General features: G+C 45.3%; 1 protein-coding gene across 1 annotated transcript in view; it reads right to left on the reverse strand.

Annotated features, from left to right (window-relative positions):
- DCHS2 (dachsous cadherin-related 2) overlaps window positions 1-19,882 on the reverse strand; it is a 251,894-nt gene that overhangs the window by 19,943 nt on the left and 212,069 nt on the right. The window contains exons 13-14 of the mRNA XM_065405322.1: window positions 13,416-14,273; window positions 7,912-8,022 (exon numbers count right to left, since the gene is read on the reverse strand). Of these exons, the coding sequence (XP_065261394.1) occupies window positions 7,912-8,022; window positions 13,416-14,273 (969 nt within the window). The remainder of the gene's footprint in view (window positions 1-7,911; window positions 8,023-13,415; window positions 14,274-19,882) is intronic.

Consider the following 19,882-nt stretch of genomic DNA (forward strand, 5'->3'; position numbering starts at 1 on the left):
AGATAAATGTGATTATTTGCACCCAACAATGTGACAAGGGATATCAAGTATATGGAAGTATTTGCTGGTGGTGATATAATTTGCTGTAAGCTTTTGACATATGTCTGAAGTTTACACTGTCATCTCTGTGTAGCTTCAGATCAGTGGATGTATTTCACTGCACTAGTTAGGAAGATATCTGCAATCACCTAGAAAATTGTACAATGAACTTTTCACTAATGTTGTCCTCTTGGTATGTGTGTGTAACATCTGACAGTATGAGATGGAGCTGTGTGTATATATTGGGAGAATATACCCTCTAGCTCAGAAGGTGCATACAATGTCTGTCTTGATGAAGTCTTCTGTTATGTGAATTGCCTTTTTTTATAAACATAACACTCAAAAAGAACCCATATTGAAAACAGTGGAATTTTTACTGATTCTATTCACACAAATCCCCTGTGTATATCTAAAAAGTTATTGCCAAGATTTTCAAACAAGGGTGATTAATGTTAGTCTTCTAAATAGTTAGGCTAAGTGAGTGGTTTGATTTTCAAAGGCGCTGAACACTCATTTCATTCCAGGATGGTTACTCCAAAATAAAACCATTTCAGAAGGCAATCTAGGTGGAAAACTATTGCATTTTTTTTGGTGGCTATAATCCTCTAATTTACCTGGGTTCTGCTACTGGTTCTATATTTCTTATTATAAAAGCATATTTTAATAATGCCTTATAAAAAGTTCCCAAATGTTTGTTTAATATACATTAAATAAGACAGTTGTATGTTAATAAAATAACTAATGATTAAAAACATGCTTAAAGTTTAACTAAGCTGTAGATACGTCTTGTACATAGTTAGTCATAAGAAAGTAAGTTTTTAATAGTCAATTGGTATTCATTTAATACACAGCAAAGGTCTTATTAAATCTCTGGGATACCATGGAGGGAAATATTTCCAGCGACTGTGCTCGGGGTGCACACACACCCACAATGGAATGGATGTGCACAACATATCTCGAAGAACAACAGTTACGGAAATGTTAGTTATCGTTTTATTTCAAGGCCTGTTAGGATCTTTTGCAGCATGTGGTTGCTTCCCTGGGCATTCAGGCTGAGTTCCTGCAGGAGAATACCCATGAGTTATTGACGCCGGTGCACTCTGGTGCTGCGCGCACATAGCGCCAGTATATAGGGCCAAGCCGACCCCGTGCCCCCTCAGTTCCTTCTTATATTCACTCAAAGAAGAACCTTAGGTACTGAAGGAGAAGAGGAGCCAGGCAGTGCCAAATCGTCCTGGGATTAAGAATATTCAGTTAACTGCACCAAGGCTGGCTCCTGCTCCTGGACAGGTGCAGTTGGAAGAGACAGCACGATAGGTAGCTGATGGTGCCGAAGTGGAGGGCAGTGAGAGCCACCACAGTAACATCGGCAGTGCTGAATGCAACAGGGTCAGGGAGCTTCCTGGTGCTAAGGAGGTCCCTTGCACCAAGCCTGGCACTGGTCCTGCTTCCACAGACTATGGAAGGGGAGCATCAGGGTACAGTGCTGATGGACACAAAGGTTCAGCAGCCCAACCAGCCACAGGGCTATAAATGATGTAATCCTGACAAAGTCCTGGACCAACGGAGAGATTGAGCTAGACAGGCAGAGGTGATCCATAGCTGCCTGGTATGCTGCCGGCATGCAAACAGCCAGTGTTGGCATCACCCTCATTGGTACTGGACTCAACGGATGCCCTGGGGCCAGAACTGGAGATGACAGTATAGGGTCTCTAACATCCCAGTGAACTACCACGGAACAGTTAGAGGCACCTGTGCCAGCCCATGCATCAGCACTAGCATCTCCTGAAGGAGGCAGAGGAGTTCCCACAAGACCTGGAGAGGTCTCGCTTGGTCTTATGAGACCTTTTCCCCAGTGCACTTGATGGGGAACAGCTCCTCCACCTCTTCAAAGAGGCAGCTCCAGAGCATGAAACAGCAACACTCTCAGAACCTGAGAGTGATCGCCAATCTGATGAGGGCCTCGGTGTTGAAGCAGGCCAAATGGCTTGGTTGACAATGTGCTGCTTCAGGACAAGGTCCTAGCCACCTGAGTCTGTTTTGTAAACAATCTACAAACCTCACACCACTCTTTGACATGGGCCTTACCCAAGCAAAGCAAGCACTGCATCTGGGGATCGTTGTTGGGATCGCTCGCCCACATGATGGACAACGGTGAAAGCATCACAGGGGAATACTTAATTAAATGCAACTAACAGTAAATCTAACTAACCCTTAGGGTACTACTAAACATATACAACTAGAAAAAGACATTAAGGAATAGTGAGAAATTGCAAGATTAAGAGCCCTGACTCCAGCCATGGGAGGTAAGAAGGAACCGAGGGGGGCTGGGGTGGCATCAACTCATACAGCCAGGGGAGGGGCTATGGCCATGAGGCGCGAGCACCACCCCTCTACAGGTACTGCTAGCAAAATTCTCTGGCTCTGGTGCGGTGGGCACACACACCCCTAAGGCCTGGTCTACACTACGAGTTTAGGTCGACTTTAGCAGGGTTAAATCGAATTAAGCCTGGACACGTCCACACAACGAAGCCCTTTCTTTCGACTTAAAGGGCCCTTTAAACCGGTTTCTTTACTCCACCTCCGACGAGGGGATTAGTGCTAAAATCGGCCTTTGCGAGTCGGATTTGGGGTAGTGTGAACGGAATTCGACGTTATTGGCCTCCGGGAGCTATCACACAGTGCTTCATTGTGACCGCTCTGGACAGCACTCTCAACTCAGATGCACTGACCAGGTAGACAGGAAAAGCCCCGCGAACGTTTGAATTTCATTTCCTGTTTGCCCAGCATGGAAAGCACAGGTGACCACGCAGAGCTCATCAGCACAGGTAACCGTGATGGAGTCCCAGGATCGCAAAAGAGCTCCATCATGGACCAAACGGGAAGTACGGGATCTGCTTGCCATATGGGGAGATGAATCAGTGCTAGCTGAACTCTGTAGCAGTAAACGAAATGGCAAAATATTAGAAAAGGTCTCCAAGGCCATGAAGGACAGAGGCCATAACAGGGACGCACAGCAGTGCCGCGTGAAAATTAAGGAGCTAAGGCAAGCCTACCACAAAGCCAGAGAGGCAAACGGAAGGTCCGGGGCAGAGCCGCAAACATGCCGCTTCTACGCGGAGCTGCATGCCATGCTAGGGGGTGCAGCCACCACTACCCCAACCGTGTGCTTTGACTCCTTCAATGGAGAAACACACAAGGAAGTGGATTCGGGGTACGAGGAAGATGAGGATGAAGATAATGTAGATAGCTCACAGCAGCAAGGAAGCAGAGAAACCGGTTTCCCCAACAGCCAGGATATGTTTATCACCCTGGACCTGGAACCAGTAACCCCCGAACTCACCCAAGGCGTGCTCCCAGACCCTGAGGGCACACAGGGAACCTCTGGTGAGTGTACCTTTGTAAATATTACACATGGTTTAAAAGCAAGCGTGTTTAATGATTAATGATTAATTTGCCCTGGCAATCGCGGCCAGTACAGCTACTGGAAAAGTCTGTTAACGTGTATGGGGATGGAGCGGAAATCCTCCAGGGACATCTCCAGAAAGCTCTCCTTCATGTACTCCCAAAGCCTTTGCAAAAGGTTTCTGGGGAGGGCTGCCTTATCCCGTCCGCCATGGTAGGACACTTTACCACGCCAGGCCAGTAGCACGTAGTCTGGAATCATTGCATAACAAAGCATGGCAGCGTATGGTCCCGGTGTTTGCTGGCATGCAGACAACATCCATTCCTTATCTCTCTTTGTTATCCTCAGGAGAGTGATATCATTCACAGTCACCTGGTTGAAATGGGGCGATTTTATTAAGGGGACATTCAGAGGTGCCCGTTCCTGCTCTGATGAACAGAAATGTTCCCTGCTGTTAGCCACACAGTGGGGGGGAGGGGTGAAGTGATCATCCCCGAGAATTGGGTGTGTGTGGGGGGGGATTAGTTGGGTTTGTGCTGCATGTTAACCCGGAAACCGCAGCCCCTCCTTTTACATTGCAAACCCATTTTAAATGGCCAACCCAACGGGTGCTTGGTATGGGAAATGAGGGCGCTACTGTTTGAAACCATTCCCACATGTTAAGAAGGTTAAAAAAGCCAAAAGACTGTGGCTTACCATGGCTGCCTGCAAGCCGAAATCTGTTGCCTGGCACTGCGTGAGTGATCTCTCACACCAAACCGGCAGGCCCTCAATATAAGAGGATAAATGCGACCTTGTAACGAAAGCACATGTGCTGTGTAATGTGAACAGCAAAATTTAACGTGAAAGAGTGTACCCATTGTTCTCTAAAATGTGTCTTTTTTAACCACCTCTCCCTTCTCCTCCACTAGCTGCAAATGTTTCTGCTTCACAGAGGCTAGTGAAGATTAGAAGGAGAAAACGGCGGACTCGGGATGATATGTTCTCGGAGCTCCAGATGTTCTCCCACGCTGACAGAGCACAGCAGAATGCGCGGAGGCAGTCAATGTCAGACTACAGAAAAGCACAATATGAACGAGAGGAGAGGTGGCGGGCTGAATCGCGGGATGAACAGAGCAAGTGGCGGGCTGAAGATGATAGGTGGCGTCAGCTTGCAGACAGAAGGCAAGAGTCGATGCTCTGGCTGCTGGAGCATCAAACTGATATGCTCCAGCATATGGTTGAGCTGCAGGAAAGGCAGCAGGAGCAGAGACCGCCGCTACAGCCCCTGTGTAACCAACAGCCCTCCTCCCCAAGTTCCATAGCCTCCTCACCCAGACGCCCAAGAACACGGTGGGGGGGCCTCCGGCCACCCAGTCACTCCACCCCAGATGATTGCCCGAGCATCAGAAGGCTGGCCTTCAATAAGAGTTAAAGTTTTAAACTGCAGTGTGTCCTTTTCCTTCCCTCCTCCCCCACCCATCCCGGGCTACCTTGGCAATTATCCCCCTAGTTGTGTGATGAATTAATAAAGAATGCATGAATGTGAAGTAACAATGACTTTATTGCCTCTGCAAGCGGTGCTCGAGGGGGGGAGGGGAGGGGGGGTGGTTGGTTTACAGGGAAGTAGAGTGAACCGGGTGGGGGGGCGGAGAGTTCATCAAGGAGAAACAAAGAGAAGTTTCACACCGTAGCCTGGCCAGTCACAAAACTCGTTTTCAAAGCTTCTCTGATGCGCACCGCGCCCTGCTGTGCTCTTCTAACCGCCCTGGTGTCTGGCTGCGCGTAATCAACGGCCAGGCAATTTGCCTCAACCTCCCACCCCGCCATAAATGTCTCCCCCTTACTCTCACAGATATTGTGGAGCGCACAGCAAGCACAATAACAATGGGGATATTCTTTTCGCTGAGGTCTGAGCGAGTCAGTAAGCTGCGCCAGCGCGCTTTTAAACGTCCAAATGCACATTCCACCACCATTCGGCACTTGCTCAGCCTGTAGTTGAACAGGTCCTGACTACTGTCCTGGCTGACTGTGTACAGCTTCATGAGCCATGGCATTAAGGGGTAGGCTGGGTCCCCAAGGATCACGATAGGCATTTCAACATCCCCAACGGTTAGTTTCTGGTCCGGGAAGAAAGTCCCTTCCTCCAGCTTTCGAAACAGACCAGAGTGCCTGAAGACGAGAGCATCATGTACCTTTCCCGGCCATCCCACGTTGATGTTGGTGAAACGTCCCTTGTGATCCACCAGGGCTTGCAGCAGCATTGAAAAGTACCCCTTGCGGTTTATGTACTCGGTGGCTTGGTGCTCCGGTGACAAGATAGGGATATGGGTTCCGTCTATGGCCCCACCACAATTTGGGAATCCCATTGCAGCAAAGCCATCCACTATGGCCTGCACGTTTCCCAGAGTCACTACCCTTGATATCACCAGGTCTTTGATTGCCCTGGCAACTTGGATCACAGCAGCCCCCACAGTAGATTTGCCCACTCCAAATTGATTACCGACTGACCGGTAGCTGTCTGGCGTTGCAAGCTTCCACAGGGCTATCGCCACTCGCTTCTCAACTGTGAGGGCTGCTCTCATCCTGGTATTCTGGCGCTTCAGGGCAGGGGAAAGCAAGTCACAAAGTTCCATGAAAGTGTCCTTACGCATGCGAAAGTTTCGCAGCCACTGGGAATCGTCCCACACCTGCAACACAATGCGGTCCCACCAGTCTGTGCTTGTTTCCCGGGCCCAGAATTGGCGTTCCACAGCATGAACCTGCCCCAGTAACACCATGATTTGCACATTGCTGGGGCCTGTGCCTTGTGAGAGGTCTATGTCCATGTCAATTTCCTCATCACTCTCGTCGCCGCGCTGCAATCGCCTCCTCGGCTGGTCCTGGTTTTGCTTTGGCATGTCCTGGCTCTGCATATACTCCAGGACAATGCGCGTGGTGTTCATAGTGCTCATAATTGCCGCGGTGATCTGAGCGGGCTCCATGATCCCAGTGCTATGGCGTCTGGTCTGAAAAAGGCGCGAAACTAGTATCTGACGGACGGAGGGAGGGAGGTAGGGAGGGAGGGACGAGTGATGACATGGCTTACAGGTACAGGGAATTAAAATCAACAAAGGTGGCTGTGCATCAGGGAGAAACACAAACAACTGTCACACAGAATGGCCCCCCCAAAGACTGAACTCAAAACCCTGGGTTTAGCAGGCCGTTGATTTCACGGAGGGAGAGGGAAGCAAATGAATACAGAACAAATCTATTTTTTACATCTTAAGCTGGCAGACGACGGTGCAGCATGACTGATAGCCCTCGGCATCTTCTGGGTGCTTGGCAGAAAATACTGGGCGCTTGGCAGAAAATAGCGTACTACGACTGATAGCCATCATCGTCATTGGGAAGGCAGCGACTGCGGGACATACGGAGTTTCAGCCACTGCAGTACGACGACAACGGATACTAGTCGTAATACACCATCTTCTACCAAAAGGCAAGGGGCTGCTGCTGTGTAGCAATGCAGCACCCACGTCTGCCAGCCCCACGTCTGCCAGCACCCAGATCGCCGATGAAGGCTACCAGTCATACTGCACCGTCTACTGCCAAAAGGCAATTAGCTGCTGCTGTGTAGCAATGCAGTACCACGTCTGCTGGCACCCAGATGACATATGGTGACGGTGAGCTGAGCTGAGCTGAGCGGGCTCCATGCTTGGCGTAGTATGTTGTCTGCACAGGTAACCCAGGTAAAAAGGCGCGAATCGATTGTCTGCCGTTGCTCTGACGGAGGGGGAGGGGCCTGACGACATGTACCCAGAACCCCCCGCGACACTGTTTTGCATCATTCAGGCACTGGGATCTCAACCCAGAATTCCAATGGGCGGCGGAGACTGCGGGAACTGTGGGATAGCTACCCATAGTGCAACGCTCCGGAAGTTAGCCTCGGTACTGTGGACGCGGTCCGCCGACTTAATGCACTTAGAGCATTTTATGTGGGGACACACACAATCGGCTGTATACAACCGATTTCTATAAAACCGGCTTCTATAAATTCGACCTAATTTCGTAGTGTAGACATACCCTCAGTGAAATACATGGCTGCATCTACTTGAAGAACAGAAGAGTTTTAAAGAGGAATACTCTTGGGCATGATTTTCCTCTCACAAGAGTTTTACAAGTGTGTAACTCCACTGCTATCAATGACATTACTAATGATTTACCCCAGGATAAGAGGAGGCCCTGTATTCTAAATTAACTGTAGATAAAAGGCATGTGTATATCTATGACATATAAAAATGGTTCTTGTGGCAACAGGTGTTTGTTACACTTAACTGCCTATCACCCACTTCTACTGGGTTTTGATTTAAACTAACATCAACTAATGAGAATGTTTTGGTATAAAAGCAATCCCAATGTGGAAACACTTTGTATATAATTTAATGTTTATTCAAATATCAAAAGTCTTAAATGTGCCTTTCAAACAAATTAAATGAATTAATTTACCTGTGATGGGGTGTATTGAGAAAATATCTTCATCGTCACTGAATATCCTGTATTTTATGCCTTTTCCCAGTAAATTATGATCATAAGCTTCTACAGTCAAAAGTGAGGTGCCTAAAGAAGCAATAATAGTTTTTAATAGAGTCAACTTTGCAAGATCTTATCTTACTTTATTACTTATAGATTTACTGTGATTAATAACAATGCATGCAAAGGTGCCCATCCGCCACTCTGGGTGTTTCTAACATTATTTAAAATAGCACACAACAAAAACAAAACCAGCAACAACTGCTCAACAAAACTCCACCCACATCACAACTTAATAGACAGGAACTTCCCCACCAACCTCCATTGCCCCATCAACTAACACCCTTGTTGCGCCCCAAAATCTTCTGCTGCCTGGGCAAAATGATGGAGTTTGCAGCATACCCTAACGGTCAACAATCCCTGATCCTTGCTCTCTGCACACCTTCACTGGCTTGAGGGCTAGACCTTCTTATTTCAGAGACACTATTTATGGAACTCCCTCCCTGAGGCTGTCTACAGGAATTTATCTCTGGCTGTATTCAAGGCTTGGTATAGGTTCTTCCTACTCAAGTTTCTCCATCTTTGGTCATTTTACCATCATCCTTTCACAAACTCTTTGGGGCAGGGGTGGGTGAAGAGGGGCTTTTATGTGGGTGTTAAACATGACTGATATCTCTGAGCAATGGGAAGGGATTATTTTTCGTTTACTTATGTACAGTAACCCAGAGTTTTGTTATGGTGGACACCTTAATTCTAAATGAATACATCAATCAATCTTAAGTAGACACAATCCGAATACAACTCACAATAGCTTGTATTGCCATAACAGGGTGCACAGAGATATGCAGTATGGTGTTAGCATCGAAGCAAGTAGGGGCAATCTATTGTTCATGAATAATCTTAAATTCAACAAAAACAGTACTGATCTGACACAGCACTGAAAAGGCATGAAATAAAAATGCTGTTTGCAATAGGAGGAGAAAATAAATGTGAAACGGAATATATTATCCTGATCAGAAGCATCATGCTTAACATAAACTGAGACAAAATTCAAAAAACATTAAGATTTCCAAATGGTTGTTCTTTTCAAGCCAGTTATGAAGCCATTTAGCTCACGACAATTGATTTTAACCAACTGTCATGGAATCAGGTTACTGTGTAACTTGACCTCTTCCAAATGGCATTATAAGCGTACATTATTTTACTACATTACAGGAGGCATGCTGTTAATATAAAATGTCCTAGATTTTGAGTGGGACTGTGTCATCACAGTAGTATAATTTACCTTTAATTAAAAAAATCACACGCTTATAACTTATTACTGTTTTTTTTTAAACTCAGGAAATGTTATGTTAACTGGTTAGTCATTTGTTCTTAAGCATGGCAACATAACCAAAAACACTTGTGTGGGAAATATGCACATTGTGGCTTATGAACTTTTCTGCACTACTTAGGATACTTGTAGGACCAATCACAAAAGAAAATACAAATATGATTTGTATGTGTGTAAGGCTAAAGGTGAGAATGAGAAGTGCACTGTTTCTAGAAATTAAACATAGACCCCTTTTTGGATCACAGGGACAGCTGGTCCCATTTTCACAACTGTACAATTTTTATTCAATACAGCAGCCAGCATTTACCATTGTTTATGGCATCCTTAACTGAAGGAAAAGAAAATATCCAGTGTCAAGTCCCTATGTCCTGTGCTCACAACATCCTCTGCCTGATTTTTGAAAGGAGCAAGAAAAAAAAAATCCCAAGAAAAAACGGCTGCATCAGTATTACCATTTGATACCTTGTTTTTCAGGGTATAATAAATGGGTCAATAAAATCCTGCTCTGGGTCTACCAATTTCCAGCCCAAAAGCCTGTTTTTAAATGCTGTTAAGACTGTTGATACCTTTTTTGATAGAGGGCAAAGAAATGGCATTTCTTTGGTTTCTGATGCTTTTTGGCCACACTGTGGTAGTAATATGGCTTGTATTTAAATAATGAAATGTTGCAGTTTCCATACAGTTCATTTTCACTTTGGATAGTGCCTTTTGGTATCTTAAACTGATGAGGTTCCTAATGAGGTAAAACTAGATGTACAGCAAAAAGCAGTCTCTATCTCAAAGAGCTATAATCCTAAACTTACTTGACTCTGTCCATTGTGCATAGGTACTGCCTCAAATAAACGACACAATATCCAACACTGTCTGAAATTGCCAAACCAGTCAAGCATAACAGGGCAAAGCAAGGTTGCAGCAAGTGCCTTAACTTAGAATTTCCTTGCTTTGTCTGTTAAATCAGAAGCATCCTAACATTATGTTAAAATACCTCAACCTGCATTAAACAACCAAGTACCTGAAATGCACTAAAATGTGACAGTTTGTATAATATGTGTGCTTTTCTAAAGAACGGGAGGCAAAACAGACATAAAAACCCTGGGTCATATTCTGGCTTGAGACACACATGCACAACTCAGAACTGATCCACTGCTACAGTTCAAGTCACTTTGGGAGACCTGTGTTTATCCATGAAAGAAGAATATGTCCCCATATTATTTTCTTTCCTTTCTCCTCTCTTTTGTAATCCAGACATTGGAACCAGGGATGCCCCTTTTTCCTTTGACCCTTGTCTGACCCTTGCCTTTGTGTTGGAGGATAGACTTCTTGGGTGGATAATAAAGAAAAGGCTCATGGAGCACAGAGAATAAAAGAGAGGTAAATAAATTTCCAGCCCAGATACCTTATATGTATTTAAAATAAATAAAAGAATCCTGCAGAACTAGCAGCAGTGACTGTTTTATTGGTGAATCTGACACCCAGAGGGCTCTATACAAACTATAATTCAACTGGAGGCAGACATGGTGAATAATGAAAAGGTTTTTTGCACTTTACAGAGAGCATTGACTTGATTGTTTATTTATTAGTTGATTTCTAAAAGTGCCTGTTGCGATGCAGTGTATACAATATTTAATACGATGCAAAACTAAACTTGGGGAATAATATGAAGATCACCAAACTTGGGGCCAAACGTTTTAGTTGAAGAAATCCTGAGGTTCTTACCTAAGTAGGAGTTTGTCTGCGTAACTACTGAATAAAAAATGAGCAAAGATATCAGGCTTTGGTCTTCATTGTTGATAATGCTTTGATTCTTGTCTGACTACAGTGAAGTTTTGCCACTGCGTGCTTGAAAATGGAACTAAAATGTATTAGGCAAAATGTTATTTGTTAATCCCGATTACATTAATATTGAATTTTATAATGTATATACTTCCATGGGACTGGGTGGGAGAGTAAGTATTATTCATATGGAGTAAGGGTTCCAGAATCAGAACTGTAGCTAGCAAACCGAATTCTTTAGAGGGTTTAATTATAGTCATAACTTTTTCTGACAAATAAAATTAAATTAGTATGTTTTTGTATTTATTGAAATCACATAAAATAATTAGAAGACAAACAGAACTACTACTTGATAGGAACATCTCATAAAAGAATGCATAAAAGAACTTGCTCTTCTATACCCTATAGTTTTCTTACTATACACAGTAAGCTTTCAGGCTGAAATCTTCTGATTTATCCTGAAGCTTCCTTAAACTTCCTTTAATCAAAATAATTTCAATTTACTGCTATTTATGTTTCCAATATATTTAGTGGGTGGCCATCTGACTATGGTATTCTCTTACCACAATTCCTTGGGGGATTTCCATAATTTCAGGCTGGATTGCCTAACCTGTCCCATTACTATATCTGTAATTAGGCACATGCAGAATCACAAAAGCTTATCCATTGCTGAAAGGATATTTTGATTTTCTTTCTTTAAATGTATACAAGTTAAACAAACAATGCAGTACCAACAATAACACAAAAAACTGAGATGCCCCACAGGCACTCTTCCACAACCGTATGGAAAAACCTGACTAACTAGGCTCCTGCACCATACCCTGAAGGTCATCAGGCATTGATATCCACTGAAGAAAAGTGCTAGGTAAGAGCTATTATTATTATTATTATTTATTTATTATTACTGGGCCAAAGAAAGAGCAAAATCAAGAGTCCAGGACCCTCTACTGAGAACACCTTGCTCCCACTACTCCTAAATGTATAATTCTAGGGACTGTCAGTTAAAATGTCACAGCTGAATTCACAACTGTTAGATTAAAGCATGGAAGAGGAGGTGGGGCCAGATAAAAACAAACAAACAAAACCAAAAAACCCTAGACTCCAGGAAATGAGAATCGCATCTTCCTGCAGCAATGGTGCGACAGGGGACAGGGTTTCCCCCATGGGGACAGGGATAGTATTAATTCTTGTCCAATGCTCTGCAGGTACACTCCCAGTGAAACGTCTTATGGGCTACTCTGATCAGTTTACAGCAGCTCCCAGCAGGTCAAAATTGTGACTTCACTGCACTAACCCAAACTTTTCCCCCAACGACTTTATTCCACTTCAGCCTAAAAGAAACAATGGTGGCACAGACTGCAGTGAATCTGGCCTTTATCTATACGGGGCATTTAACAATGTGGGCTTCTACCTCAGGGCTGCCCGGGGGGGGGGGACAAGTGGGGCAATTTGCCCCAGGACCCGGGACCCACAGGGGCCCCCACGAGAATATAGTATTCTATTGTATTGCAACTTTTTTTTTATGAATGGGGCCCCCGAAATTGCTTTGTCCCAGGTCCCCTGAATCCTCTGGGCGGCCCTGTTCTATCTACTGCTTGCCCCTTGTACAAGTCTACCAATTTCACAATGTCTTGTTGAGTCAAAGAATGTATTACAGCCTCTGTGCATTCCCCGCCTACTTCTACACATTCTTTTAGCAAGTCTGAAACTGTGAGGAAAGTGTTTGAAAATCTCTGAATGTAGTTACAATACACCAGGGATTTCACTAAAGCCAAAAATCATAGATCACAACACGCATTTGTGGATTTCTCATCTTATCTGAGCTTTCACTGCATTTATTTAAGTGAACTATTAGTGACATATTATGTAATCAGTCTTGTTTGGACTCACACACACACACATCTGCACAAGCACACAGACTGACAGATACATTCTGCCTTTATTCCAAGGAAATGCACGTTGGCAAGGAAAACTGCAGAGGATAAAAATTGTGCATCCATCATTACAGCCACTTTGCAGATACAGAGCAGAGATGCTCAAGGGTTGTCCAGGGTGAGGGAGGAACATGCAGTGCAGCATCCCTTTCTTCTCTTTGAAAAAGGAGCATCCTGCCTAACAGGAGTGGCACTCTATTGTATGTGTGCAGGGGCCAGAAACCCCACTACGCCTCTGAGACAGCACATCATGCTCCCCTTTGGGCCATGGTGCACTGGGCAGGGAGAAGGTTTTTTTCCTTAACGTACTGTTTGCATATAGTCCAATTCCAATTTTACCCTGATGCTGCATGTTATTGAAAAAGGCTCCCTACACACTTCATCCTCAATAGTGCCCAACAGGTTAGGACTTTGGCCACAAGTTAGAGTCTGATACCCACCTGCTTCACTGTTTTCAGGCACAGTTACTGCATACAAACTATGGCTGAATGACATCACCTCCTCTTGTTCCCTTGTGGAGATGGCCAATAGAGCTGTGGCTGTCCTAGCTGGGACACCTTGATCTGAAGCCAATACCAGCAGGCGGGAACTGAAACCGTCAGAAGGCAATGGCTCTTGAAGATAAATCTCTCCTGTATTAATGTCAATACAAAACATAGTTCCAGGCACTGCAAAATTAAAAACCACTGCACCATTTGGCCCTAGATCCATGTCCGCAGCTCTCACAGTGGCTACTGTCTGATTCACAGAAGTTTCAGGAGGCACATATACTTTGAAAGGGTTCTGTAGAAAAACTGGACTATTGTCATTGGCATCATCGATGTGCACCATAATGTTAACTGTAGTACTTCTTGGGCCTTGGATGCTACAGTCACTTGCCACAGCTCTAAATGCATACTGAGATTTAGTCTCCCGGTCTAGTGCTTTTGTAGTAACTATAGCGCCAGTTGTACTGTTAACAGTAAATGCTCCAAAGGTGTCATCAATGAGCGAATACATGACCTCACCATTCAGGCCACCATCTTCATCTGAAGCAAAGAGCTCAAGAACTACTGATCCTTCCTCAATGTCTTCTCTCACAGAGGTCTGATAGTTCTTCTTTGCAAATATAGGGCTGTTGTCATTTTCATCCAGGACTGTAATCTGTAGCTGTGCTGTGGAGCTTCTTGGTGGGCTGCCCAGGTCATGACATTCAATAATGAGGGTAAAGTTGCTGGCATCCTCCCTGTCTAAACTACGAGTGGCCAAGAGTTCTCCTGAAGTATCATTTAGAGTGAAGTATTCTCCAATATTTCCACCTTTAAAATACAATAAAAATAAAACTATCACAAACAATTCCAATTTGAAAAAACCCTTTGCTAGTACCATTATGTTAATTGTAATAACATGATCCTATTGCTAGTACAGCTGGTGCACTCATGTGCCTTTGGCATATTTTCCTCCTTTTATAAAAATTAAAACCTGCACTTCATTTAAATCAGTGGGTGGCAGTGACAGTAAATCCAGAATGTCATATCCTTTTACAGAACAGCTATTTTGCCAGATGCATGTCTTTTTTCCCAAATCAACACACCTTATAAAATCTAGTGCAACTATACTGCTGCACAAAGTGAACTCTTCCCAACCTTGGCTGCAAATTCCAGAAACCCATAAAGCATTGCTGACAACAAATGTGGTTATTTGCCCCTTGCTTTCATCTACAAACCTGTCTCTTAGAAGTGAACTGTAATGAGGTCTTTTCCACTTTTTTCATTTTTAAAGCTACTATTAAATATCTGGAGCAATGGATTTTAGAAAGAGTTATAATGTTGTTGTTTTTTTAAAGTTACCAGAATAAGTATATTTCAACAGATCAAGATAATTTTCAAATTAAAAGCATAAAAATCTAAGATGACTCTATAGCCCTTTCTACATAGTGGGAGTAAAGCAGGGATAATCAGCAGTTATCAGTGCTGCCATCAATTTATTTTTGTAATACCGTGGAGGGCCCCAAATCAAAGTAAACAGTGTCTTGCCATTTTTGGGGTGAGGGTAGTGCAGGAAGGTTTTAAGAGTTGGGCAGAGGCTGTGTTGGAGTTTCTTGGCATGGTGCACTTGCGGATGGTTTGGCAATTTGGAAGACTGTTGGAGGTTTTTATCATTGGTGGGTTAAAGAAATTTTCATCACCAGGAAGGTGGACTTGGTATCTATCCATACCTATTTTTAAAGAGAAAGGAGGATTGGGTTGGGTGCCCTTATATGGGAGGCTGAAGAGAAAATCATAAAAAGATTGAAAAGGCATTTGTTTCGTTTTAGATTAACTGTGACTTACAGTCACTGTGGTTCTTTGCGATGTGATGCAGACATGCATCCCACTGAGGTATGTGTGCGCCCAGAGCACCGGAGCCAGAGAATTTTGCCTAGCACAGTGTTTCTCAAACTGGGGTTGCCGCTTGTGTAGGGAAAGCCTGTGGCGGGCCGGGCCGGTTTGTTTACCTGCCCCATCCGCAGGTCCAGCTGATCGCGGCTCCCACTGGCCGCGGTTCACTGCTCCAGGCCAATGGGAGCTGCTGGAAGTGGCGCGGGCTGAGGGACTTACTGGCCGCCACTTCCAGCAGCCCCCATTGGCCTGCAGCAGCGATCCACGGCCAGTGGGAGCCGCGATCGGCCGGACCTACGGACGTGGCAGGTAAACAAACCGGCCCGGCCTGCCGGGGCTTTCGCTAAAAAAGCGGCGACCCCAGTTTGAGAAACACTGGCCTAGCAGTTCCCATAAAGGGGTGGTGCTCATGCCTTGTGGCCATAGCATCTCCCATGGCTATATAAGGAGGTGCCTCCCAGACCTCACTCAGTTCTTTCACACCTAATGCCAAGAGACTAGTCTGCAATGCAGAGGGAATGGAGGATGAGTCGTGGAATACACCTTAGCTTCACATCTCAAAGAACCACAGTTACCATCCTCTTTCTTCTTCTTTGAGTATATGTAGTCATGTATACCACTTAGGTGACTCACAAGCAGAACCACAGGAGGTGGGCTTCTGAGTCTACTTAAACAAGGACTGCAGGACTGCCTTCCCAAAGTCTGCATCTGCTTTGGATGCCATGATAATGGCATAACAGTTCATAAATGTACATATCAACGACCACGTGGCAGCCCTGCAATTATACAATATTGAGACGTTACTGAAGAATGCTATTGAAGTAGCTTGCACTCTCATAAAATGAACTCGCACCCAGAGAAAGGATGTAGTTGAAGCTGTGTCATATAGGGTTTTGATGCAGGAAGTTATCCACTTAGAAAGTGTCTGTGAGAAGACTGCTTGCCCCTTCATACAGTCTGCATATGACACAAACAGATGAGATATAGTCCTGTACAAATAAAAGACTGGACATTGTCTGATGTCCAATGTGTGAAGACACTGCTCCTCCAGAGATGAATGCGGCTTAGGAAAAACCTCAGACAAATATATCACCTGGTTTAAATGAAATTGAGAGACCACTTTAGACTCAAATTTTGGGTGTGGCCACAACATCACTTTGTCTTTGGAGAACTGTGTGTAAGGAGGCTCTGCCATCAAAGCCTGAAACTCACTCTCCTTGCAGATGTTATCACCACAAGGAATGCAGGTTTTTGAGGAGAGGGACAAGAGAGGAGAGGGACACGATCCCAAAGGCTTGAACGGAGGTCCACTAAGACCATGGTCCCACCGGTGGATGGAGACAAAGGATTCATTCAAGAATCTCACCACCATGGCACGGGAAAACACTGATCTTCCACAAACGGTGGATAAACAGCTGAGATCACCACTAGATGCACCCTCAACGAGCTAAGCACAAGGCCTGATGACTGAACTTGCAGTTCATCTTTTAGATAGTTGCCAGCATGGGCTGTACTCCATGGGCCAATGATCACATTGAAAGACACTTCCATTTTCCAGAAGAGGACATCCTGGTAGAGGGTTATCTACTATTGATCAGGACCTATTGAACGGAGTCCAAACATCGCTCTTCCTCCTCATTCAACCAGGAAGCAGTCACGCTGTAAGATGGAAGGAGCTGAGCACGGGATACAAAGTGTGACCATGATTCTGTGTGAGCAGAGAAAGGATATGGGAGACTGAACTGACAGTGCAAGAAGGTCGGAAAACCAGTACTGCCTCAGCCATGTCGGGGCAACGAGGATGGCGTTGGCCTAATCCACTTTCAGCTTAAGGATGAATGATTGGGATCAGAGGAAAAGTGTACAGGAGAGCTGATTGCCAGTTACGGTGAAAGGAATTGATCAGAGAGCCTGGATGGAGAACCTCTCAAGAGCAGGACAGATGACATTTCAAGTCTTCCCTTATAGCGAACAGGTCAATCGTCAGGATGCCCCACGTTACAAAGATGACTCGCAGGACACTTGGCTTCAGACACCACTTGTGATTAAGAGAAAAATTCCTGCTGAGATGGTCTGTGAGATGAGTCTGGACCCCGGGCAAGTGATCGGCTATTGGAATGATACAGTCTTCAGTGCACAACTGCCACAGCCTGATCGCCTCTTGGCAGAGAGAGCACCCTTGTGTCTGCTCCCCCTTGACTGTTCACATAATACATTGTGGTGATACTGTCTGTAAGCATGTGAACTACTGAATCCTTGATGCAGCCTAGGAAAGCAAGATAGGCATTGTAGATGGCCCAAAGCTCCGATACTGATATGCAGGGAAGCTTCCTGCTCTGACCCCAGAGCCTGAACCTTCAGTGACCCCAGATATAGAGCTCTGCCAATCTGTGGATATACATTTTAGATCCACAGATATGTGCATCCATGGACCATTTTTGCAGATCGGATGTGGATACAAATGTTATATCGGCGCTGTACTCTACCCAGATGTGCTCCCCAACTTATCAAGGAGGTGTTGGTGACAATAGTGCTGGTTGGTAAGGGCCAGGCGAAGGAAATGCCTTGACATGCATTCCTGTGAACTGTCCACCTGCGCAAGGAGTCCAGGATCAAAGGAGGGAGGCGGACCAACCTGTCCAGGGGGTGAAGGGTTGGATAGTAAACAGTCCTGAGCCACATCTGAAGAGGACAAAGGTGCAACCTTGAAAATTGAATCACCTGTGTGCATACAGACATGTGGCCTAAGAACCTCAGGCACATGTGAACTGTTGTGGAAGGTTGAGACTGCAGACTGAGACAAAAGCGGAGAATTGTCTGGAAACAGTTGGTCGACAAAATGCTCTTAGACTCATGTAGTCTATTAGGACCCCAATGAACTCAATTTTCTGAGTTGGGACCAATGTTGACTTTTTGGTGATACCCAGATGGTCGAGTAAGCACGGTGTAATGCGTACGTGAGCAAGGACTTGTTCTCTGGACTTGCTGCTTAGTAGCCCGTCATCCAGATATGGGAAGACATGGATTCCCTTCTTCCTGAGGTATGCCGACCATACATTTGGTAACAACTTGGGGGTGGGGGGAAGGGAGGGAGATCAGAAGACAGACTAAAAGGAACTGTGTACTGAAAATGGCAATTTGCCATGATGAACTGGAGAAGTCTTCTGTGGCTCAGTAGAACTGCCATATATAAGTAAGAGTCCTGAAGGTCAAGAGCAGCAAACTAGTCATTCTGAGTCAACGTGGGGAGGACATCTGATAGATGACCATATGGAACTTCTTGTATTTGATATATTTGTTAAGGTTGAGGAGTTCAAGAATAGGCCTTAAATCTCTCTTGGATTTGGGTACCAGAAATAGATGTCTTGACCCCAGTGTTCTGGAGGAAATTCCTCCACTGCTCCCAAGGCCAATAAAGAGCGGATCAGTTTGATGAGCAGTATCTCATGAGTGGGACCTCAAAAAGGGACAGGAAGGGACGGTGAGGAGGAGGAGTGGAGAGAATCGAATTGGCAAAGCCCAAACTGACGGTGCTTAGGACAGTTGTAATCAAGCCCCAAACATCGTAACAGTGAGCTACCCTTTCCCTGAATGGAGATGGGGGTAAAGGAAGTGATGACCAGACCACTGTTCTGGATCAAGGAGTCAAAATGGGCACTTGGGTGAGGGGGGTGGGTGTCAGGGGAGAGCATTTTGACTGGCCGAACCCTGGACCTGACTGTCTCCTCCTCTGGGATCTATGCCCCTTTTCTGGGGTAATCCCACTGTCTCAGGGGAGAAAAAGGCTGCCCAAAAGGTGTGTTGCAGATGGCATTGTTGCTGCTTTTGGCCACCAAAGCAGAGTCTCTGCAATAGTGGTGTGTACAAACCATAGGGTGGCCCTAGAATCTTTGAAGGAGGGGAGGGTTCCTTCCATATTGTCAGAAAATAACACCCTGCCATCGAAGAGCAAATCCTCTGCGTGGTGGGAGCGATGCCCAAACTCTACAGCCAGGATGCCCTTCTTATGGTCACCACAGAGGCCACAAGTCTGGCCAAAGCATCTGCTAAGTCCAGCCTGGACTGCAATGACGTCTTGGCCACTCACCAGCTTTCGGTGATAAACACCCAAACTTTCTCTCTGGAAATTTCAGGCAGCTGGTCCACAGACTTAGACTTAGCTGTACAATTTACAAACCTGTACTTGGACAATGATGCTTGCTGGTTTGTCATCCGCATTTGCAGGGAGGAGGAAATGTAAATCTTCCTGTCCATCCTTTTCAAGTCCTTGTCCTTAGGAGAGGACTTAAACCTGCCCGGCCAGACTCTACTATACACTGCAGTTATGACTAGGGAATGTGGGGCCAGGTGGGAGTAAAAGCCCTCAAATCTCTACACTGGGACAAAATAGCATTTCTCCATGTGCTTTGCAGTGGGCGGTACTGAAGCAGGTGTGCTTCAAAGAAGGCTTTAGGATCCTATGGTTGATAGAAAGGGCTCCTTCTCCCAGGAGCAGAAAGCTGCAAGATATCCAATAACTCTGCCTGAATGCCCAGGGAAGCAGCCAC

Source organism: Emys orbicularis, chromosome 5, assembly GCF_028017835.1.
Source record: "Emys orbicularis isolate rEmyOrb1 chromosome 5, rEmyOrb1.hap1, whole genome shotgun sequence".
Classification (NCBI taxonomy): Eukaryota; Metazoa; Chordata; order Testudines; family Emydidae; genus Emys; species Emys orbicularis.